The 24,761-nt window shown below is 39.0% G+C and overlaps 1 protein-coding gene across 12 annotated transcripts in view; it reads left to right on the top strand.

Annotated features, from left to right (window-relative positions):
• ABI3BP (ABI family member 3 binding protein) overlaps window positions 1-24,761 on the top strand; it is a 155,852-nt gene that overhangs the window by 43,347 nt on the left and 87,744 nt on the right. For 11 of the 12 annotated variants that reach the window (XM_068160693.1, XM_068160691.1, XM_068160694.1 and 8 more), the window contains exons 6-15: window positions 1,547-1,608; window positions 6,875-6,926; window positions 8,241-8,303; window positions 10,372-10,467; window positions 11,879-11,956; window positions 16,543-16,623; window positions 17,974-18,048; window positions 22,092-22,157; window positions 22,665-22,733; window positions 23,949-24,017. In XM_068160693.1, the coding sequence (XP_068016794.1) occupies window positions 1,547-1,608; window positions 6,875-6,926; window positions 8,241-8,303; window positions 10,372-10,467; window positions 11,879-11,956; window positions 16,543-16,623; window positions 17,974-18,048; window positions 22,092-22,157; window positions 22,665-22,733; window positions 23,949-24,017 (711 nt within the window). The remainder of the gene's footprint in view (window positions 1-1,546; window positions 1,609-6,874; window positions 6,927-8,240; window positions 8,304-10,371; window positions 10,468-11,878; window positions 11,957-16,542; window positions 16,624-17,973; window positions 18,049-22,091; window positions 22,158-22,664; window positions 22,734-23,948; window positions 24,018-24,761) is intronic. The other variant, XM_068160688.1, reaches the window with a different exon arrangement.

Here is a 24,761-nt window from a genome sequence, read left to right as displayed (position 1 = left end):
TCTCTTACAAGAGCTCATATTCTGTTTAGATGAGTTGTCTTTTTCCTGGAATGTAGGTTTGTGTATTAAGTGGATGCTTCTGCAGACACTAAATCCAAAGAGCTTACTTTTTCTCTACTGATAAAGTATCTTCTAATCAGAAAGCTGTCAGCACATTTCAAATTCAAGCTTTTTGTATTGTCAGGGTGTAGTAGGAAGATACAGAAACTGTGAGCAGCAAACAGAGTGGACAGTTATAAAGATTTATAATCATCTGTCTGCATGGGATTTTACCAGTCAGCACAAATGGTCACTACTTTTTTCTGTCTAAATGTTCTGCCTTGTAGCAGCTTGAAGCCTTTTCATATAGTAAGAAGCATTTCAATCTAAACCAAACATCTCTCTCTGTAAATTTTCTTTCCTCACTGAAGAATATATAAATTACTATAAACTGAAGCTCTTGTTGCACGTTCTTGTATTTGTTGAATGCACAGGCCAAATTGTTGTCATGTTGGGAGGGGTTAGGAGGAGAATCTGGTTTTAATTCATGATTTCAAGAAGACATAAAAGGCATGGCAAATGTTCAGTGTTTGCTTAACCCAAACTTATCAAAAGAGATGAAAGCAGATTATTTCTGACCATCTTAACATGACTTTCTCATGAAGTCAATGTGAAACTTTTCTCAGTTTCCCCTTGTCCTTAGGCCAGTAATAGGTTCTGTCCCTGAGACTTTGATAGACTGTGGGGTTTTTCAGGATAGCATGTGGGCTTAGGTGCCTCTCAATAGATATTTCTTTATACTTGCATTTCTTATCTTGCTCATCAGTTTTGGGTACATATGAAGAAATAGGACAGCATTAACTGGCCTCAGTTTTTTTACACCAAAGGACTAGAAAATAATCATACTAGAATATAAGAGTGTTGGAAGGGACTGTTTCTCTTCTGTACTTAACAGCTGTATCACAAGAAGTTTCCAATGTTAACAATCTAATAGGTAAGACCTCAGAGAAAATTCAGAGATTAAATCCATGGGTTGCTTTGTTCACAGGTTAAGATAAAGTTAGCCATGTCAGACTCAGGCCTGTCTGTATGGCCAGTGCTCAATGTCTAAGCACACTTAAAAGCAAGACTTTTGGGGACCTTAAAGCATGCTGCTTCTGGCCAGTCCTAGTACAAATCTGACTGATGAGATGCAAAATTCCTCCTTCAAGTTTCTCCTTTCCATATTAGTGTTGTGGTTATATTATTTTTGTTATAGAATCTTCCTAGGCACCTCTAAAGTTTCGTTAGTAATTCCCAGACCATTTCAAGTTTCTTACACCCTACTGTAGAAAAAGAAGAATACATTTCATTGCCTCATGGTCAAAATGTGAAGAGGAGGCTTTGCAGATGAATTAATCAATGTGGAGAAACTGGATGAAAAGAAACTGTGATATGATGTGGTTTTATACCTTGTAATTAAGACATTCTTAGCTGTTGAAGAAAGTGAATAAACTTGGTTTGCTTTGCATTGAATAAAACAAACAAACAAAACTTTCTGTGTTTATTTATCTTTCTGCCAATTCAGGTAAAAAAGGAAATGGACATTTCCTGAACATGTACAAGTTGGTACCTAATTCCCAAACACAGGTATGCAAAACAATCTTGTTTGGTTGGTTTGTGCCATGTTTATGTTTTGTCTGGTCAGATTTCTGCTCCTCCCTTACAGTAAAGCAGGAAGCACTGTGGCCACAAATGACCAATGTTTTAAAAATCTCTTAAATTTAAGACTAGTTAACTGTATGGAGCAGTGTTTATGCATGTGGATTGGTGAAATGATAGAGAACTGTAGCTGAGATGATTCCATATGTAGATTCTGGTTTAACAATGGTGAAGCTGATGATTTCTCTGTGTGCATTCCAAACATTAAAATTTTCTTATTCCTCTGTGCTAGTCAGGTTTGGTACCTGGTGATATTTGTGGTGGTCTTTTCACCTTGTGATAAGGTAGTGTCATTATTTTACAGACTAATGTTATGCATACTTGGGTCTTCTAAAATCCTAAGTGGGCTCACTGAATTCCCTGGTAGCGCTCAGATGTGAGGCAAGTGTCTGCAGAACCAGAGGATGCTGGAAAGAACAATTGATTTGCTTATCAAGATTGCTAGTCAGTTCATTAAATCCTTCCAGGTGGCAAAGTACAGTTTCATCAAAACATCTGAGTAAGCAAACATCACCATTTCTTACTTTCCCCTATTTTTCTTTCTCTTTCTCTCTCTCTCTCTCTCTCTCTCTCTCTCTCTCTCTCTCTCTCTCCCTCCCCACCTCCCCCCATCTGGCATTTCTCATAACAAGCAATCATGAGTTGATTTCATACATTCATTGATTCACATACACATACTTTTTCACATCCTAGAGGTGAAGCAGAAATGAAGGATCTGAAGGTTGAAATTGTTAGTGGACTATCTTTAGTATAGGGGAAAAGAGACAATTTATTCATAACCTCTAAGCATTCTCTCTTCTACTCTGAGATTAAATTGGCTTCTCCATGTTTCCTTCCCTTGACTTTTCATCAAAGTGCAAGTTTCAGCCTTTAATCTTTTAGGTTCTTTCTGGTTTAGAATGTATTAAAGTTTTTTGCTTTGGTTTGTTTTGGTTTGTTTTAATTGTTTTAAGCAACTGTAATGTCTGAGGTAGACTCTGGGATAACTTCCCAAGAACAGTTGTAGAAATCCTTATTACTTCAGACATTTTAAAAGGTTTGCTCAGGAATGAGGATTATTATAAGGGGAAAATGCATTCTCCTCTGTCTCTTGATGTTTTGCAAGTGTTTTCATGATAGGAAATGGTCATGTAAATCTCATTGTTCATCCTTCATATTGTCCAATCTTGTTAACAATCCATACTTACCAGACTAGGCATTGCTTCAGCAATCAACCCACGGTCTCTTATATAAATTTTCTTGTAGGAATAATTAGTTGTTCATTTAGGACAGTAATACTTTAATTACAGTACTACGCATAGAGTTAGAGCAGTGTAATGCTTAGGTTATTTGAAACGTAGTCATGCCTCACATTGAAGAGAAAATGGTTTATCTGTGAATTATATGAAGCCAGTTGATTAGATATTCAGGAAGGTGCTCATCTCATGTTATTGATGAAATCATCTTCACTGTTCCTTCCATTGGCCCCACGAGCATCTTTAAAGTTACACATGACAACCCAAGACCAGGTAATTCATTCTGGCATATGGAGGGCAAACTGAGATCTTTCATTCAGTTTAGCAAATGCTGTGTGCCAGGGCCTTGACTTGGTTATGCAGCTTCTGTGGAAGTAGGGGTTCTTTTTATGCAAGAGAAGTCCTGAGAAAGTGAGCTAAAGCAGTGCTCCAAATACTTGCACAGCTTAAACATGAAAGGAGGACTGGAGCCAATGTCTAGTCCTTTTTGTCAGCTTCTCAGGGCTTAGCTCCAGTGCTGCTTCATCCACAGAAACATCAGGAAAACATTCCGCAGATTGTTCTAAAAATTCCCTTATCATTCTTACTTTGGTGATGCAAAAAGCCATAAAACTAAGGCTGGGAAGCTCTTAGGTTTTCATTATTACTTCAGTTTCCACAGAATTAGGTGGGGTAAGTTTCATGGGTGCAATCATGTCCTCGGTGCAAAGCCAGGAGGAGTGTTATTTAGACCAAGACTTGTTTGTGCCTTAGTTTGCTCCAAAGACACAACTGGCTTGTGTCAGCATGGTCCTAACTCTTCTCTGTGAAGAGATATTTTTACAGGCTGTTTATTGAAGCATCATTATCAGTCCATCCAGTCATTCTGCCCTTTCAACACTGGTCACATATCAGCTTGTGTTTTTTTTGGCAGGTTCATCCTTTAAGTCTGACTAAGCTCCTGGGGCTGTGTGAGCTACAGCTAATGAGAGAAGGGAAGAAAAGGAGAGCTGTAGAGATGGTCATTCTTTTCTCTTCATAAACAATAGGTGGTGGTAGGGTGGAGAAAATACAATAGAAATATATTTCCTCTTCTGTCTGATTATGTTCCTTCAATTTCATAATGTCTGCCTGAACGGTAGGGTCCCCTTTGATTTTTCCAGCCAGAAAGTAGGACTGTTAGCTTCTCTCATTTGTTAAAGTGTAGAAGAAAGCATGCCTGTTCTTCCAGAGCTTATTCAATCCAGGTTGACCCTAATGCTTCCTTGAGGAGTTTCTTGCCTGTATGCCAGTTATTTGTGGCTCTTTGGAGTATTGGAATACCTTGAACCCAAGTCTAATGACAAATACCTGAGAGAGCTGGGGTTGTATAGTCTTCAGAAGAGGAGGCTGAGAGAAGACCTCATCACCCTCTACAGCTACCTTAAAGGAGTTTGGAGGGAGGTGGGGCTCAGTCCCTTTTCACATGCAACAAGTGACAACACCAAGGAAAACAGCCTCAGCTTGTGCAAGGGGAGGCTCAGGTTGGATATCAGGAAAAGTTTCTTGACAGAAAGGATTATCAAGCATTGGAAGAGACTGCCCAGGGAGCTGGTGGAACCACCATCCCTAGAGGTATTTAAAAGACATGTGGATGTGGCGCTTAGAGATGTGTTTTAGTGGTAGTGGTCAAGCAGTAGTGGTGGGATTGCAAGGTGAGTGGTTAGACTTCACAATCTCAGAGGTCTCTTCCAACCTCAGTGGTTCTATGGTTTTAATATTCTAAGAGAGGCAGAAAGGACAAGTGTCTCATATGTAATATGCCACAGGTGCATGGTCCAAAATTCAAATGCCTGACTTATGGCATAACTTCCATCTTTGATTTTCCTCAGAAATTAAGAAATAACATATTTGCCATCTTCCTTCATCCATGGAGATTCCACAGCCTTTTAAATAACTACTGTTCCTGATACCTATCTGTAACTATATTTTGTTGGGAGAATATGGTTAATAGTGCCATTCCTGCAGATGATATGCTGATGATTTTGAAATAGTTTGTCCAAGCAGTAAATTTTACTGCACATAGAAATGTCTAAAGTAGCCACTTTTTGGAGACTGAGAGGACTTACAACATGACGAAAAGTTTTTAAGTGCAGCACTTGCAGAGTCGTGCAGGTCAGTGGTGTAATTTCAGCAGCTGTGGAATGTGGATTTTATGTCAGTGATTCATCTTCGAGTGAGAAAGTGAATTCTGAATGTATTTTAATGCATTTAGCATTTTCATATTGATGTCATTACAATCATCCATTGTTATGCAACAAAAGACAGATGCTCTTCTCAATATAAGCACCTTTTACTGATAATAATCATGGCAAGCAGCTCTGCACTGCAGTTACACACATGCTCACTACAACCTGAGAGGTGTTTATTTGCTTGTAGGGCTTCTGATGAGAAATAAAATTAGCACCTTCTGATAAATGCACTTCAAGGTTACTTCAAAACCTGATCATCTTCATCACAGCTTTTTAGACTAGACAAAACAGAAGTGTAAACCTCATTTGTAACAAAGGAACAATAGTAAGCAAAGAGGAAACATGTTTTGTATTCAACTTTAATGGCAATGATTGGCACTTCCAGTTAATTTCAAACCATGTTCATGCCAATGCAAAACAGTTATGAGGTAGCAGAAAGTGATGGCTTTCATAGAGTAAGCAGCCCCCAGTAGAAGTACTGTCTTGTTGAGATTTGCCTTCCTTCATCTTCATAGATTTTTCTATGTGTTTGATGTGTACTCAGCCATTGCTTTTAAAGCTTAGAAAAAAATAAACAGGATTGATCAGACTATAGCTCTCCTTGAGTAAATAATTAAAGCTTTGTCATCAAATGCTGAATTTTCATGCAAGAGTTCTTTCACAGGAAGCAGACCAGATATCATGATGTTCAAAATGAGCATTTACTGATTCTGACTTTAATGCTGTACATTTAACAAAGAAAGGTACTTGTGTGAGTTATTTACTTTCTTGTAGCACAGACATAACATTTAGTAATCCCACTGTTATTGTATGTAGAATTTCTCTATTGGTGATGTTACAGCCTACCTCCTCTCATCTCCTAACTGTGCTATTAAGCTTTCACATCTGGTAGTGAATACTGATTTGCAATCTTTGGGATGAGCTGGTTTGTTCCTTTGAATAAACGTGGTCCATTCATGTGTTCCATATTTTTGTGGTAATAAAATGCTGAAAAAGATTCCCACTTAGGCAGAAAAAGTAATCTGGCTCATAGAAAAGTGAGCAGCAGAGAAGTCCAATGATTCAGCATAAAAAATTGAGAAGAACATGGGTGGATGGCCAATTATCCTTCAGAAACAATTTCACCAAACAAAATGTCTCTGGGTTAGTCTACTTGGTTGGACTTGATGATCTGTGAGGTCTCTTCCAACCTTGGGGATGATACTGTGATACTGCGACACTTGAAGCAGATGATGCACCCCAAAATGCAGATAACATACAAATAGTTCTAGAACAGTTTGTGTTCTAAATAAAGTATTCCCCAGGATGCAATTCTAACTTGTGACCAAATTTGTAACTGTGTCTATTTGAGATGTTTTGCGATAGTTTAATTTCAGCTTTTCTTAGCTTGCTGGACTGCTTCCCAGTGACTGCTCAAAGATTCTTAAAAGAGAGAGAAAAAAAAAAACAACCCACAATATTGGGAAATCCTAAGCTTTCAGATACTGTGGTTTTTATGAAGCAAAACTTCTTAGGCTGAATGAAAAAAAAAAAGAGGAAATAAAAATGCAGTATTACTCCACGAGCCCATGGGAACTGAAGCGACGGCGTAACCTTCAGCGAGTAGGGCCAGAGCCACATCCAGTGGTAACTTGGGGCAGGCGTGGTGTTGGATGAGAGCCCTCTGCTTTTGTTACTAAGTTCAATTACTATTCTGGCAATTATCCCAAGGCTTTTTTTTTTTTTTTCCCTCCCTCCCTCTTCTCTCAGCTTACACTGCGTGATAATAAGAAGTTGGTCCCAGTCACAATAATCAAACAAGGTAAATTTGCATTTTCTTTAATTGATTCTTATGCTCTGCAAGAGCAATTTAAAATTAAAACAAAGAGAAATTCTGGCTCATGTGAATGTCATGGAAGTTTCTTTTTGGAATGAGTAGAGCCCTACAAATGCTCGTGTCCTTTCATTAAAAGCACTATTAAGCTGTTTCTATCTATGTTAATAAAATGAGCTATTACGTTACAAACAGCATCTTAGTTGAGTCATTGAATGAATACCAGTCAGCTCTGATTTTTGCTAGTATGCATTCCTTGTCAGCTGGATTGTCTGGGTGTATTGGTCTCCCAGCTGGGCATAACTGGATAAGGCAGGCATGAAGGGCAGCAGTACAGGTGAGTTTCATGCTAAGAAACTTTCTTGTGGGTATCTTCAGCTGAATCATTGACTTAGACTCCCTCCTGTTCCTTTCCCTGGTGAGTGGAGAGAGATCTTGAGGAGGGCAGATTAAGAATGGGTATTAGAAAGAAATTCTTTACAGTGAGGGTGGTCAGACACTGAAACAGGTTGCCTAGGGAGACTGTCGATGTCCCTTCCCTGGACATGTTCAAAGCTAGGTTGGATGAAGCCTTGAGCAACATGGTCCAGTGGAAGGTGTACCTGCCCACGGCAAGGAGGTTAGAACTAGATGGTCTTTAAGGTCCATTCCAGCCCAAACCATTCCATATGTTTCTATCCCTCTATGATCATTGTGCTTTTAGAACTGCTTGTTTCTCTCTTGTAGTGAGAGATAGTATAGTAGTGTAAGCTTTGAAAGTTAACAACTTAAAGACAGGTGACAGAAAATGAGCTGCAGATTAAAACTTGCTAAAATGAAATGGTACTCTCTATATTTTTAAGTAACAAAACCCAAGCAAGTAGTCTTTGGAGATAGTTCACAGTTCAGCAATAGGAAAACACTGCAGGGTGCTTTGAAAACAAAACGCTGTAGTTGCCATTTGAATATCACTGTACTGGCATTTATTTCATATGCTTATTTTTTGGAAGACTTGTGAATGTGAGGTGGTCTGGAACTGACCCTAAATGAACATAAGTATAGAATGTAATTTTTCACCAAGGATATAAAACTAGTGTGCTAGGGGAAAGAGATGCACAATTAAGAGATGATGTAGAGGAAACGCAGTTTGCAGTCCCTTAAACCGAAAGCAAATACAGAAAAGATTAAGATGGTGTCCTCATCTCCAATTAGTAAGTTGAGGGAACAATCTGGGGATGCTGAGGCTTGCCTCAGGTATGATTTTGTCTTTTGTTTAGGGTTTTTTTAGTATTATTTTCTAATATATCTGTGTTCTCTCCACAGTCATTCAAAATCGGACACAGCCAAAAACTGCAGACAGTTCTTCCCTGCCAGGAGCAATATTAGGTGACTAGAACTTTCTTTCTTTATTCCTTCATGTTTGGCTGAAAATTAAAATCATGTCACCAGCTTTAATTTTCTTGATCTGAGTAGTTCTTCCCTTGCATTTCAAAGGATATTTTGCAGCTGGTTCAGGCAGTATTTGGCACCTTTTATGGTGGTACAGATTGTTCGAGGATGATGTAGCCTAGAGTAGTTAGAATCATTGTATTTTAAAGATACTGTCACTGAAGTCCTTTCATACTTCAATTGAAGTTCTATGGTAAAAATCTTATTGAGATGAAGAATTGCTGCTTTTGGTTTGGGGTTTGGGTTTTTTTGAAGGAAGTATGATAAATAACCATCTACAGGCCCAAACCTGCACCGGTATATTTGTCTATAGTGATATATATGATAACCTTCCTTGAAATTAAACCTTGATAATTGATCTTGGGGCTAAATTCTTTCCCTCAAGACATTCAGTGTCATGCTTTCTTTTCTTGTTTGACCTATTAGGATATATAATACTGGCTTAGAACATAAAAACAGGCTTAGCATAGTGAACTACTGGTCTGCCCAAAATGGAGAGGAAAGGTTCACTGTAACATGTACCTTGTGAACTGGATTCAGGAAGGTGGTTAGTCCTTTATGTATTAGAAATACTTTATATAATTACCTAACTTTGGCATAAGTTTGCTTTGTGTGAGTCTTAATGTATGAATTTGAATCAAACAGATATTTACTGACTATGTTTGGTGTGGAGTCTTTTCGAACCACCATTCCAAGTGTCCCAGTACCTGTGGTACTGTAGTGCTCCAGGGTTGTGTGCTCCAGTATTGAATCTTTTTTCAGCTATGATCAGTCTTGAAATGATGGTGATATAGTGACTGGTATAAAGTGTAAATAGCACCAAATGGGAGTGATAACTGCTGACTAGAACTAAGTAATTTCCTAAATACTCAAAATAAACTCCCAGTGGTTCAGTAGCAATTGTTCACAAATCTCAGAGGCCAGAATCACACACAGAATCAACCAGGTTGGAAGAGACCTCCAAGATCATCAAGTCCAACCAATCACCCAACCCTAACTAATCAACTAGACCATGGCACTAAGTGCCTCATCCAGTCTTTTAAACACCTCCAGGCACATCAACCTCACCACCTCCCTGAGAAGCTCATTCCAATGGGATCCCATCAGGTCCCATGGACTTGTGGGGATCCAAGTGGCTGAGCAGTTCTCTAACTGCTTCCTCCTGTATTACAGGGTGACTATACTGCTCCCTGACTCTAGCTGCCAGCTCAGGAGGCCAATTGTCCTGAGGACAACCTATCCAGCTAACAGGAGGTGTTAAATACCTCTGCCTTTTCCTCATCTTTAGTTACAATATTCCCCTTCATGTCCACAAGGAGTGGAGGCTGTCCTTAAGGGCTTCTCCTCTTGCCATTAATATATTCATAACCATTTTTTATTGTCCTTCACAGAACTGGCCAGTCTAAGTTCTAAATGGGCTTTTGCCTCTAATTTTTTTCCTACAAGACCTAGTAACATCCTTAACCATTTCCTGGGTTACCAAAGGTGATACACCCTCTTTTTTCCCTTTCATTCATTCAGAAGCTTATTGCCCATCCAGGCTGTCCATCTACCCCAGCAGCTCATCTTCTGGCACATTGGGACACCCTGTTCCTGAGCCTTCAAGATTTCTTTCTTGAAGTAGGTTCAGCTTTCCTGGACCCCTTTGTTTTTAAGGACTATTTCCCAAGGTACTCTCTGAGTTAGTTCCCTAAATAAGTCAATGTCCACCCTCCAGAAGTCCAGAGTGGAGGTTTTGTTGATGCCCCCTCCTAGTTTCACTGCATATTGACTCTGTATTGACTCTGATGTTGGACAGTGGCTCAGTTGGTAGCACATAAGACCCTTAATGGGAAGGTCATGAGTTCAAGCCTGCAGTTAACAGTAGTCTCCTCCCTACTCTAGTCATGAGGTCTGTGGTGACAGGTTGGACTCGATGATCTTTGAGGTCTCTTCCAACCTTAGTGATACTGAATACTGAATACTGATCTCTTCTGGAATTAATGGCACACTTCTTTCTCTGCAGTGCACCTTATTGTTCCAGGTCTCAATGAAACTCAGCAGAAACTTCCTCCTCTCCTGACAATAGATGATATACCTCAAGCATCCAGGAAAAAACTGGGTAAGCAGAAATGAGCTAAGCTTGTGTTTGTGAGCAGTATCAGAAGCATAGTGATGTGAGATCATGTATTCATGCATCTCTTTTACCTTCTTCTGTCTAATGGTCAGCTTGGACTTACAAAGGGTTCACAGAAATTCATTGATTTTAAAACATCTGAACAGGTTTTTGAGGTATTTTGCAGCCATTTAAAAGAATATACATTATCTTTGATCCATAGAGGAAAGGAAGGAAAACAAACCTGTCACTTTCATGGACTTCAGGAGTTTTGGTTTGTTTTACAATGTAACTTGCTTTAGTCATCGATTTTATGCTTTAATATCTGTCTTTTTAAATGGGAGTTTATGTGCATATTTGAAAGATTAGATTTCCAGTGAGTTTTAGTTTTAGGAGTTCTGGCTTAGCTACTCTTGATACTCAATTTCAACTTCAAACAACTGGACCATATTTTTGCCTTTCTTATTTCTGCTTTGTTTTCATGTATTCTGTTGCTCCATTGCTGGCTATGGCTTGCTTTGCAGTGAGAAAACTGCACTGCTTATTCCCTGTTAAGATATTGTGGATGTGTAAAAGTACAACTAAATTTGAATATTTTTGATCAAGGATGTGTTTGGACTAAGCATTTGTCATAAACCTACTGAGTTTTCCTTTCAAGTACAATAGTCCAGGGGAAAAGATTACATATACACTCACACACCCCTCACATCCGCCAGGAAAAGCAAACAAGCAAAGCAAAGCAACAAAAAACCTACCAACCAAAAAATCCCAGAACAACACAAAGCACATTACCTTAATGCTCTGTGGACAAAAGAATAAAACCCAGGTGAAATATTCAAGTCAGAATTGATTAGTTTTCCCTATATATAGGGATTTTCTCCCCTATATATAGGGATTTCCCTATATATAGGGAAATTCCCTATGCTGGAGTATCTTTATATCTGTTGGAATAGACTATCAACACATAACTGTAATTGCTAGAAGTAACACAAAGAAAATAAGAACATAACCAAGTTAACAGTTCCATTGTATTTGAAAATTCATGAGGCTATTCTCATACAACACTTAGGACTATACTACATGTTTGAAGTTTGAAAAGCTTTCTTTGCTGTTCATGCTCAAATGCTGGAGAAATGAAAACCACTGAAAGCTGTTTTGTATTGTGAAAGTAAAAGCATTAAACTCTTTGCTGTAAACTTTATATTTTAAGAATCTTTTAATGAACACTTAATTTAGCTAGGCAGATGCTTGTACTGTTTGTGCAGTGGAAGTTCATTGATTCCTACAGGTATTCAGCTTCCCATATGCATTCCTGTTAGCTTACTTTGGCAAGCTGATGTGGGACAGAAATAAATCTGTGCTAGAACAAAGCAGATACAGCTTTGCAATTACTCTCCAATGCCTTTGTGTCTTTTAGCTAAGAATGAAACTCAAGTCTGGCCTGCTGAATCCAAAACACCAGAAGTTCAAGAAATCTCTCCACAGTCCCTCCCAAGTAAGGAAAATTTTTGGTTTAGAAACTCTGTAGAATATCTTTGCCACATATATAAACTAAAATCAAACCTATCTTTGTGTTGCTTAATCTGCACTTAAAGGCAGTATCTGGAAAATGAGAATAATGGAGCTGAATTAGTAGCTCTGAGTGGCAGATGTGGATAAAAATTTGCATCTGGTTTTGGAGGAAAGTGTCAGATGTTACAACTGTTAGGTTTATGAAGCCATGTAGATTTAGAACTATATTTTTGTGGGGCACTGGATACCTTGAAAATGTGGAAAAGCAGCAAAACACGTTTCTTTGTGATGCACCTCGAACTTCACAATCTCATGTGGAGAAAACTACAGGTAATATTGTGATTGTGCAAGACACATGCATGAGATAAAGATGGAATAGTCACAGTAGCAAACTATTTCAGAGATGCATTGGAAATCAGTTTTGAGCACATCCTCTCTGGTTGCCTGGGAGGAGACCAGCCCCCGCCTGTCTACAACCTCCCTTCAGGTAGTTGTGGAGAGCAATAAGGTCTCTTCTGAGCCTCTTCTTCTCCAGGCTAATCAACCCCAGCTCCCTCAGCCTCTCCTCATAGGGCTTGTGCTCCAAACCCCTCACCACCTTCTCTGGACACGTTCCAGAACAAGAAGACACAGTCTCAAGCTGTGCCAGGGGAGGTTCAGACTGGATGTTAGGAAGAAATTCTACACAGAGAGAGTGATTTCCCATTGGAATGTGCTGCCCGGGGAGGTGGTGGAGTCACCATCATTGGAGGTGTTTAGGAGGTGACTTGATAGGGTGCTTGGTTGCATGGTTTAGTTGATTAGGTGGTGTTGGATGATAGGTTGGATGCAATGATCTTGAAGGTTTCTTCCAACCTGGTCTATTCTACTTCTATTCTATTCTATTCTATTCTATTCTATTCTATTCCATTCCATTCCATTCCATTCCATTCCATTCTATCATATTCTATTCTATTCTATGGACTTACTGATCTTGTTAAAGTAAACAGGGAGTGCTCACATACATGGAAAGGGAATACAAAATTTGATCCTAGAGACATATTCACTACTACCTGTGAAATATATGTTACCTTGTATATTTAAAGGTTTTTGTCATCTACTTGTGACTGAAAAATACCTCTTTTTTTTTTAGAAGGACATACTCAGGTGCTAATTTCACAAACTGTTAAAAATTAGGAAGTAGAATTTCAAAGCTCACAAGATTTACTGCTTACATTTGCTTAGGAAAGAGATCAGTGGAACACAGACAGACTATCAAGCTATGTGAAAAGTATAACCCTATAATTTACATTTCCAGTTTGATGGCAAAAATGATGAAGAGAACTAAGTTGTTTAGAGTTAAATGCTGAAGAGTGACTTTCCACCCACGTTATCAACATACATTTTGGAGTTGCTTAAAGTTGGCATACATCTGTCTTAATTCTCTCAAGCCTGGATTGTATCTTATAAATGAGACTGAAATCTTGATTCTGCTGTCATTAGAGACAAGAGTTGGCTTCTGCTATCTTTGCTGAAAGGGAGAAAGGAAGCTTGAACAGTGGCAAGACTTAAAAATGGAAAAAGAACTTGAGGAAACAGTGAAGTGAATGTTTGCTTTGGTTTAGTTTGGTCATATTATATGATCTTGCTGACATTATTCCCCCTGTGAAGTATTTCTTGGCAGGCTGAAATGGCATATCACATTCTTCCCTTGACATCACAGGATTCACACAAATACTGCCATTAAACATGACTGTGTTTATTTTACTCCTTAAGTATATCAAAGATAACATTACAGAGTAGGGGCTGAGCTTCTGGAAGGCTGCTCTATGGAGAAGGGCCTTGAAATCCTGTTGGGCACTAAATTATCCATGGGATAGCAATGTGCCCTTGTGGTCAAGAAGACCAATGGTATCTTGGTGTGCATTAGGAAGAGTGTGACCACCAGGTCAAGGGAGGTTCTCCTCCCTCTCTACTCTGCCCTGGTGAGACTACATCTGAGGTATTGTGACCAGTCCCGGGCTACCCAGTCCAAGAGAGACAAGGAGCTACTAGAAAGAGTCCAATGATTAATCCCCATCCAATGAGGATGATTCATGGAATGAAGGTGGATAGTGTGTTTGATTATACATGATAATAATTGGCAAGATGCAATTAAACATATTCTTATTGCTAGCATACTGAAATATTTAGCATCATGTTCACCTTCCACTTCATGCTTTCTCTGTGGTTTTACTTCCATGTCTCTTTTTCTGTGGTGACTGTACCTTCCAGTCATTCTTTGCTGATTACACCAGTGTCTCACATTAATGTATATCACACTGTTTACATTAATGATTGTGTTCATTGTGGTTAAAGTATTTCAGTTAAAGGGGGAAAAAAGGGAGAAAGTGGCAGTAAACAGGGAAATTAATCACTCCTGTAAGAGAAAAAAAATCTTAGAGTGTAATTTCTGTCTAGTGATTGCATATGCAAAAATTACCTGAATGCTTAAGTATCTCAGCTAGACTTTCACAAGTAAATTAAACAAGAGATCCTGGATGAAGATAAGAACTTAAGCAAGAGAGCAGGACATGGACCTGGTCATCTGCAGCAGGTCCAGAGGAGGGCACCTCTCCTATGATGACAGCCTGAGAGAGTTGGGATTATGCAGCCTGGAGAAGATCAGTTTCCATGGAGACCTTAGAGCAGCATTTAAAAATCTGAAGGGGACCTATAGGAAGACTGGGGAGGGACTATTTAGAAGGACTTGTAGTGATAGGATGATCAGCAATGGTTTTAAACTAGAGTTGGGTAGATTTAGGCTGGACATTAGGAGGTAGTTCTTCACAATGAGGGTGGTGGGACACTGAAACAGGTTGCCCAGAGGTGGTAGATGCCCCATCCCTGAAGATATTCAAGGTCAGACTTGATGGGGCCCTGAGCAACTTTATCTGGTGCTTATTGCAGGGGGGTTGGACAAGATGACCTTCAAGAATCCCTTCTAACCTGATACATTCTATAATTCTATGGCCTGAGGACTGACCTTTTTCAAAGGTTGCATTTGAGCCACAGGGTAATATACAGCCATAATTAAAGAAGTTAATAGGTTCTACCTCATTATATTTCCTTTGGATCTTCCCTGTTTGAAAAGCATACTGGATTCTTTGTGTAAGACATAGCAAATACTTGCTGCTAAACGTTTAAGGACCGGTGCCAGAAGTGGCAGCAGAATGCTGATTCAAGAGAAGCTGAGTGCTGAAGCAGCTGTTGTGTCATCAGTCATGCAAGCTGGGAAGAAGGGAGTTTGAGGCATTTCAGCAAATGTGCTCTCTGAAAGGCTCCATCAGCTGAGCTGCTCTTGTACTCCAGTGGGTCTTTGTCAAAGGGTGTGTTTTGTATTGTGATGTGGTTTAGTAACTTTTTTATCTATTTGTCAGCCAGGTATCCCATCATTATCTTAATTTCAGCCTTTCCCTCCCTTGGCATGCACTTCTTATGGAAACACTGGTTAGTAAGCTCTTTCATGCTTTGTTTTTGCCAGGTTTGTTACCGTAGTTTCCACTTAGGACTAATTTACCCTTAACACAGCAGCACAAATCCATAATGCTTATTTTTCTTCCTTCAATCTTCATTCAGACTGTAAAACTATGCCTAATATACTTCAAACTATCACTGCAATTTTTTTCCTCTCAGTTGAATGAAGTATGAGTCTTTTTATTAACTTTACAGAGTTACTTCTAACCCATTGGTTATAATAGAATGCAATATGGAATGGAATGGAATGGAATGGAATGGAATGGAATGGAATGGAATGGAATGGAATGGAATGGAATGGAATGGAATTCGTAGTTTCATAGTTTCATAGAATGGAATGGAATGGAATGGAATGGAATGGAATGGAATGGAATAGAATAGAATAGAATAGAATAGAATAGAATAGAATAGAATAGAATAGAATAGAATAGAATAGAATAGAATAATAGAATAGAATGGAATGGAATGGAATAGAATGGAATAGAGCAGACCAGGTTGAAAGAGACCTTCAAGATCATTGAATCCAACCTATTATCCAACCCACCTAATCAACTAAACCATGCAACCAAGTACCTTATCAAGTCTCCTCCTGAACACCTCCAATGATGGTGACTCCACCACATTTGTCTATGACATGGAAGAAGTAGTTTACAAAAGAAGAGCAGGTTATTTCTTTATGTTGAGGATTGTACCAAAAATTTATGACAGTAGGTTTGTGGAATGGTCAATAGGCTTGAAATGAAAAGTGCCACCTGTGAATCCAAACTGGGGTTCCTTTGTTACCCTGTCTCCCAAGTTCTCTTCCACTGTTCTAATGGCCCCTGGGGTATAAGGTGTGAGATTGTTCCTTCCATCATGTGAAACTGCAACAAAAATAAATGCAAAATGCTGTGTAGACTTTAAATCTGAGAACAAAGAAATACATATTGATCATGATGGTGTCAAGCTGCTGCAGAAATTAACGGGGTGGCATTAAATGGTGCTAAGAAAAGCGGCGGGATTTTCACAGTAGATTGGGAAAAACAAACAAACAAACAAGCAAAAACCTCAGAGGGATTTTAAATTAAATTCTAGCTCAGGATCAGAAAAAATATGGACCTGAGGAATTTAAATCAACACCCAGACCTGAACTGGTGCAAACTCAAAGCATACTGGGTAACTAATTTTGCTGTTTTTCACTTCCCTGTGTACTTTAATTGCTCTTTTTGCCTCCAGCAGAACTTTTCTACTACTTACTGCATCCCCTATGTGTTGACTCCAAAGGAAATCCTGATTAAAAAATTCCAATTCCTTTTCTGTTTCCAGCAACTCACTCATGAAATGTAAAGCAGGATGCTTCTGGCTCTGGCTGAGCTGTGGCTGTTATACCTAGGATCATTGCTAGCAGATTTGACTGATCATTTTGATTCTGTATTTCAAAGTAATGCCTTCTGTCTGTGCAATCTGTGTGAGTGACATCACATAAAATGTCCATCAGTCAAATTAACCTCGGTGATGGAACTGAAATGATTACCTGCTTGATTTTCTTCTGACAGGATCATTTAGATGGCCTCAACAGTGCTGCAACAGGAACATTTTATATTGCCTGTGACATGGTATAATTGTATTCCTCCTGAAAGGAAAAAAGAAGTCCACCAATATTCTCATAAAGATGTCTCAGACTGAGATGTCAGATCTAACTAGCAGTATTGTTAGTTTTGTAGTTTAAAGCCACATCTACCTTACTCTTGCACTCAGAACCCTAAGTGTTGGTTTTGGTGCCTGCATATTCATCTCCAAACGACACAAAACTCTTATCACAAATCTAAACACCAGGCTGTGGGATTAAACATTAAACAAGCTTTGATTAGATTTTTCTAAAGAACAGATGGCATACATACAGGGTGATGTATGATGAATGACAAACTCCTCTGCATTTGCAGGACTGAAATACAGACCTTCCCATGAAGAGGATGTCTGCTGCTTCTCAATCAATACACTTTTACATAATCCTGTTGATTCATGTTAATGTCATGTCTTCTCTTTTTTTTCTCTTCATTTGCAGTTGCAAGCAGATTCCCAGCATTTACTGAAGCTGAGCCATCAGTCAATCCAGTTTTGATTCTAACTTTTAATTACTTTGGTAAAACACAGTCAGCCTTGCCAGCTGCTTTGCAATGCTTTTAAAGATTGAGATACTATATTTAATCACGATTGGCCACTGCTTAATTTCAGACTAGGTTGTCAGAGTTGCTGATGGGTGTTCATTATCAAATTCTTGTGATTGATTGATGGATGTATATATTACCATTAAGACAAAGCTGATTTCAGTCATTCCATGTATCTTTTTAAGTGACAAAGGTGTGTTTGGGTTTTTTTTCCCCTAGGTTGTAACTGCTGCATTTTTTTCCTTTTCATTAAATACCCTTCATTTCAGAAGTGAGTGGTTTCTAACCAATATAGATCCATACTGTGTCTTGTAATATTCTTAGTCAAGTAAAGCCTTGATTATTTCTTTTATCATAGCTACTAATGAAATACAGCCCCCTCCTTCTGGACCCAGAATCCTTGATGCTCCAAAAAGTCCATTGACAGAACTTGGTAATTACTTTCTTTGTAAATTTGAGTAACCCTCAGTGGAAAATGATCTCATTAATTTGTTGTTTCTGTGGCTAGTAGGTTTTAGTGCTTCAGCTACAATGGTATTAAGTTTCAATGCTTCTGCTACGATGGTATTATTCTGTACCTAAACTCAAGTAGCCATCAGCTTTCTCTTCACAAGATTTACAAATCTGTTCTTTCATTCTATGTCTGGTTTTGCTTCATTGTCATAAGAGTATGGTCCAGATCAATGATTCATTTAAAAACAAACTAAGAAAGAGGCTATATGGACAAACTTTTGCATAGAAAATGATGATGGCAATGCATACCCAGCTAAAATCTGTACTCTCAGATTTGTGATTTTCTTGGAAGTACTTCACAAGCTTCTGAGACTGACTATTTCACAGTTGGGAGTATTATTCCAGCCAGCATCAGTTCTGTGGGGTTTCATGCAGTTTGCCAAATACTTGTTTATTTGCTTAAGACAGTGCAGTGATTTGTAGATATTGTTGTAGGTTAAATATTCCTAGGTGTTTCATTCTTTTCTACTTGTTTGGTGTTGAACTTCAGAACACTTTGGAAAGGCTTGATATTTGAGAAAAGTATGGCACTGCACACTTTCAGAATAGTATTGCCTATGTTAAGGTCAAAATCTTCTTATGGGCAAAGAAGAAACACCCCTTTTCCTTCTTTATTTGCCTAAGTTATGTGTAGGTATTCTATGTGACACATATGTATACATGCCTAGAGGTTTGCATATATGCCTATGAGTATATATGTATATAAAGCCAAGAATTTACTGTTAGTGTAATGGCAATATTAGCAGTCTATCTAATCCAAGAGTCATCATTAGTCAAGATTTAACTCTCACACTATGCCAAATAATATTAATGCAGGTAGAGTACTTCCCTACAGACAAAGTCTCAGTAATAGCAGTAACAGCTCAGAAACTTCCTAGTTTCTACCATTCTTCCTGGGGTTTGTTTATCCTTCTACTATACCTCTGGGTCCTAAGTTTTGTGATTTCATGCTTTTGCTGGTGATGTATGGGGATATTTCAACAAGTCATGAACACCTAGAGACCTGTGCTGGGAGGAATATGATGTTCTTATAGATGATTTCCTCTTCCTCTTTTCTTCCTTTCTTCCTTCCTTCATTCCTTTCTTCTTTTCACTGAAAACCACCTTACATCTGAATTTATCTTAAGTGCTGCCATTTGTAGATACTTCCTTTGTTCTTGTTGTTACTCCAAAGTAATTTTTGTCCAGCTCTATGTGTGCAACTTCTATAGCTGACCATCACCACGCTGTTTATGGCATGACATCTCCACATCTCTTATCTTCCCATTGCTGTACTCCTCGACCACATTCTCAAAGCCTTTCCATTTGTACAATATTCCTCTACATTATGTTAGTCACAAATGTCTCATTCTGCCAAAACAACTGCTTGTTGCTGTTCTCTGTATAAACAGCTACCCCATTCACTAACTGAAATGATCTTGAATCAGTATGGATTTATATTTGATAAAGTATTAGCCAAGCAATTAGCATATAATAGTACTGGCTTATTTAGACAGCATACTTAATCAGCCTGCCAGATTTTAAAATCATTTCCAGAAACAGCTCTTAATTCTTGAAAGGTGAACCAATTGGAACCAAATTCTCAAGAACATGCAAATTATCTTCACAATTTCCTTTATCTTTGCTACAATTTTTGACAGCTCTTTTCCTGACATGTTTGAAGGGATGGGGATAGCTACCTGTTTTCACTGTAGTGAAATAAGTTCACTTAAATCATTAGAGGTAGCATTGGAGAGAGAGACATTGAATGATTTAAGAACCTATCTGCTCTAAATGTATTTGAAAGCCTGACTTTTTTCCAGGGATGGGAAGTAGTTTTGTTTTCTGCTGAGGAACAGTAACCTAATCCCATTTAGTCTCAGTAGTACAGGTAAAATAATAATGTAGTAAATAAAGTAGTAAGGCAAAATAAATCAGGCAAAATACATGTTTCATTCAAATACTTATTCTGATTTTGCTCTCATGTGTTCCATTTCTGCCAAAGAATTCCACTTAGCAAAAGTGAGATTTTATTATGTGAGGCTGGGCTTAGCCACTGGGTCTGCTGGAACATCTGCTCTCCCTGTGAAGTCAATGCTGAAATCAAAGATACTCTTTGAGAGCAGGGTGGAGGGGTGGTCATACAGAGGACATTTCTCTGCACTGTGCCTCTGCATGTCTTGATCATCTGCTGTCATAAAACCAGCAAAGAAAGCAAAACTGAAGTTTATGTGTAGGTGGCCTCGTGACCTGTATTCTGCCCTGGTGCCCTAAAGCCTTTTTGTGGGTGTTTTTCTATCTCAGTTTTACCAAACAGAGACACCTCCTTTGTTTTGTAAACTTTCTGTGTGGTCAGTATAATTTGAATTCAAACCTTTCTGAAAAGACAGCTTTGTTAACATGCCTTCAACGTTCTGATGCCTTTGGGAGACCACTTACATTCTTACTGGATGCAAAAGGGTCAATGGAAGCTTTTGTCAAAAGCTGTGAGTCACGTGGCTTTTGTTGGTATTATTTTCTTCTCCATAAATGCAAAACAGAATAGAACATTTCCAGCTGGAAAGGACCTACAAGGATCATCTGGTCCAACTGCTGAGGCCAGCTATATCAGGACAGCAACATGAGATTATGGTTTTTAATGTGATAATCTGATTGAAAGCAAATGGGAAAGCAGATCCAAGATATGAAATAAATGTCTGCTCTTTCTTTTTGACTTACATTCATATTGCCTACATTAGAAATGAAACCTGTACCTAGTTGGTTTCATATTATTCTGAGTTACAAGCATTTAGAGTTCTGGTATGACTGCTTTTGAAAAACATTCATCTTGATAAAAAAAAACCCAGTTAAAAATATAGATGGAAGTATTCTCTTTCAAATGTGACCTAAACAGTCATAACTGACTCGTGCAGAATAGTTTACTGGAAAGAGTGATACTCACTGGCCTGTGCACACTACTGAATATGTTCTGTTTCTTAGGAGCAGGACAGCAATGCAAAACTCACCCATAGTGAGAACACCTTCATGACAGGCTTTAGATAAGAATGGCCAATTCTACCTTCATTCCTTGTTTTCATTAAAGCACACTTCAGGTTATCCATAATGTAAGCGAAATAAGTGACATAAGCAAAAGGTCTTTGCAATAGTATTCATTACAGCATAACAGATAAAAGATGTTTTTACTAACCTTCACAATATTTCACTGACTTCGTTGTACTGCTCTTTTGCCCTCCATCTTTTCCCATTACTCCTCCTTTTAAAATAGCTTTACATAATGTAGTAGTAACCAGCTTATACAGACCTATGAGTGCTGTGAGGGGGAAGTTTAGGCTGGAGGTGAGGAGAAAGTTCTTCACAGAGAGAGTTGTTAGCCATTGAAATGTGCTGCCCAGGGAGGTGGTGGAGTTACCATCCCTGGAGGTGTTCAAGAGGGGATTGGACGTGGAACTTGGTGCCATGGTTTAGTAGTCACAAGGTCTTGGGTAATAGGTTGGACTTGATGATCTTTGAGGTTTTTTCCAACCTCATTGATTCTATGATTCTATGATTGAATACATTGTTTGGGTTGTAGCTGCTTTGCTGTGAAGAGAAAGTTGCCCAGAGATTTGTGGAGGCTCCATCCCTGGAGATATTCAAGGTCAAATTTGCCAGGGTCCTGAGCAGCCTGATCAAGTTAAAGATGTCCCTGCTCACCTTAGAGGGTCCCTTCTGACCTGATGCATTCTGTGATTCTGAGAAAAAACATTTAAGTAATATGGATTCAGCCTGACTAGATAATGGATGCCAAAGTTTTAATGGGGCAAAAATTAATTGAAAGAAGAGACTTTAAAAAAACAACCAAACAACAACAAACCACCAAAAAAAAACCCCCAAAACCCAACACCCACATTTCCTAGTTACAGTCAAAATTAGATAGTTTTTTTACCACTTGCAAGGAGAGTGTCTGTGTCGGTATCATAACATTCTTTTCATGTTTGCTCTTAGCTACTCAGAGTCCAACCTTGAAATCCACATCTCTACCTTCATCAGAAACCAGAGAGATGGAGATGGGTAATCAGCAGATTAGTTCCATAATTACTTTTTTTCTGTTATCTTAACATCACATCAATCTGCAAATGGTAATTTAAACATCTGCTTTAGAACCTTGGCTACCAGTACTCACAGAGGGCTGCCTATCACCCCACACCATTCTCGGCTCTGTTACTGTTGTTTGTCACTGGCTTAAAAACTGATAGCATTGTCACAGCTCATTGTTAGCTTATTTCTCTTTGTACAGCGCAGCTTTCATCCCAGAAAACTGAATAAGATGAAATTCTTTGCTGATATGAATTCTTTTGGGCATGTGGAACTCAAATTTCAAGGCCAGAAGACTGTGTTGCATGCCATTGTCTCCTGTTGTCATGGCACGGTTGTCTCACATCCCACCGTCAGGCCTGCAGTCTTGCTTAGCTTTGCAGCAGCAGCATCTGGAATTGCACAGCCTTCGCTAAGTTATTGGCTGCTAACCCATTAAGTCACAGGTCTCTCAATCATTTTAAGCTCAAATTCTTTTTTCAGAGGAAACACAGCTTGTTGATTCAGGATCTAAAACCCCTGGTACCACAGAAGGGCAACCAACCAGATCTGGTAATGACTTCTCATAAGATTAATCTTCTTGACATGAATTTTCAGAGGAGACATAATGCTTCTCATTAACCAGTTTGCTCAGTTTCACAGAAGTAAAGAGTAACTGCAGGTATGAAAGTGCTGTATTAAATAGCAAGTTCATTTTGGGTGTTTTATATGAAATAGTAAATTGGTGATTAAGTATTTTTCCATATTTGGCTGCAGCATGTAATTCTCAGCTTTCAAATTAAATCTGACTTACAGTTAACACTCATGTTAAATCGGCCTGCCCACACCTGAGTTTTGTAAGTGGAATATCCTGATTTACTGCAGTACTCAGAGTCCTAATGGAAACTGCAGAAATCCCTCCATCTTTTGAAACTGCAGCTCTTCTTTTAGCCTTTCTGTATAAGCACAGATGTAGTTGTAAGTGCCCAGATCTATGGCACGATAAAAACCTGTCACTGAAGATTCAGGCACTGGCTAATTGGTCCTAACAAAATGTCAACAAATGTCCTGACAAATTCATACATGAGTTTGTAAGAGCTAACTATTTATTTGGGGATACCAACAGTTATGCAAAAGAGGGAAAAATAGACAGTAAGAGGAGAGCCAGTTGGAAAATTTTCACTTCATTAATATGCCAATAGTGTAAAACCTGATGCATGTGGTTTTGGAAGAAATTAATACTAAATATTAAAGGGGAGATTGATTGCAACCATCAGCCATTCACAATGCAGTCAAAATACACTTTCCGTGTAGCCTGGAGAAGAGGAGGCTCAGGGGTGACCTCATTGCCCTCTACAACTACCTGAAAGGTGGTTGTAGCCAGGAAGGGGTTGGCCTCTTCTCCCAGGCAACCAGCACCAGAACAAGGGGACACAGTCTCAAGCTGTGCCAGGGGAGGTTTAGACTCAAGGTGAGGAGGAAGTTCTTCACCGAGCGAGTCGTTCGTCATTGGAACGGGTTGCCCAGGGAGGTGGTTGAGTCATTGACCCTGGAGGTGTTCAAGAGGAGATTGGATGTGGCACTTGGTGCCATGGTCTAGTCATGAGGTCTGTGTTGATAGGTTGGACTCAATGATCCTCGAGGTCCTTTCCAACCTAAGTGATACTGTGATACTGTGAAATGTTACTTAGGGGTTTCTTTGGCTCATGAAACAATACGATGCTGTTGCGTGATGGTCTTTGTCACTTCAAAACAATACAGCATGATATTTTTGTGTTTATTTTCCAGCTTCTCATGACTTTCTCCATGTTACTTCTACTCCCCAAACTTTTACAGCTTCAGAGAAACCAGACACTGGTAAATCTCAGGGGTGTTATTTCAGAAGCATGCCCTTTGGTTGGATGGTGCTGAGAAGTTTATTGCTTCCACGTTGATGATTTCAGATAGTTGTGCCATACTGCTTGCGTTGAGTGTTGCCCTTTCTGTTAGTTTTTCAAATCCTTATGCCTGGGATCAGGCACAGCAGAGGTTTAAACCAAAACTGCAGCTAGTTTGCAGGGTCTGAACACTGCAATATATCAAATGGGTATGCCAGGGAAGCAGTCAAATTCTGCAAAGCTTTAAGACTACTACAGTCAAGCAAGATGAGATACCTTTTAGTGATAAGACTGTTTTCCTTCTCTCTTCCTTTTATTTTTCAATGCTCATATACTTTTTGGCTTTGATTTTTCCTATGTATTTTCTTAAAATAAGAAAGCCCATGCATCTCAGGCCAGACCTTTCTAACTAAAGTATACTTTCAGTTACAACTTTGGAGATGTTGTTTCTCCTGTAACCTCTGATACGTGAGGATGCTTTACATTTTTTAATTATGGCTTGAACATGAACAAGTTCCAAGTGATCCTGCTCTAATAAGGGGTAGGTTTATACCAGGTATTAGAGAGAAATTATTCAGAGTGAGAGTAATGAGACACTGGAACAGATTGCCCAGAGAGGTTGTGGATGCCCCCTCCCTGGAGGCGTTCAAGGCCAGGTTGCATGGTGCAGAGTAAGGTGTCCCTGCCCATGGCAAAGGGGTTGGAATGAGATGACCTTTAAGCT

The sequence above is a fragment of the Melanerpes formicivorus genome, unplaced genomic scaffold (genome assembly GCF_026170545.1).
Source record: "Melanerpes formicivorus ecotype bairdi unplaced genomic scaffold, bMelFor1.0.p_v2 SCAF_51, whole genome shotgun sequence".
In the NCBI taxonomy this organism is placed as follows: Eukaryota; Metazoa; Chordata; class Aves; order Piciformes; family Picidae; genus Melanerpes; species Melanerpes formicivorus.
The sequence above is the reverse complement of the archived record's forward strand: the minus strand, read 5'-3'. Positions and strand labels throughout refer to the sequence as shown.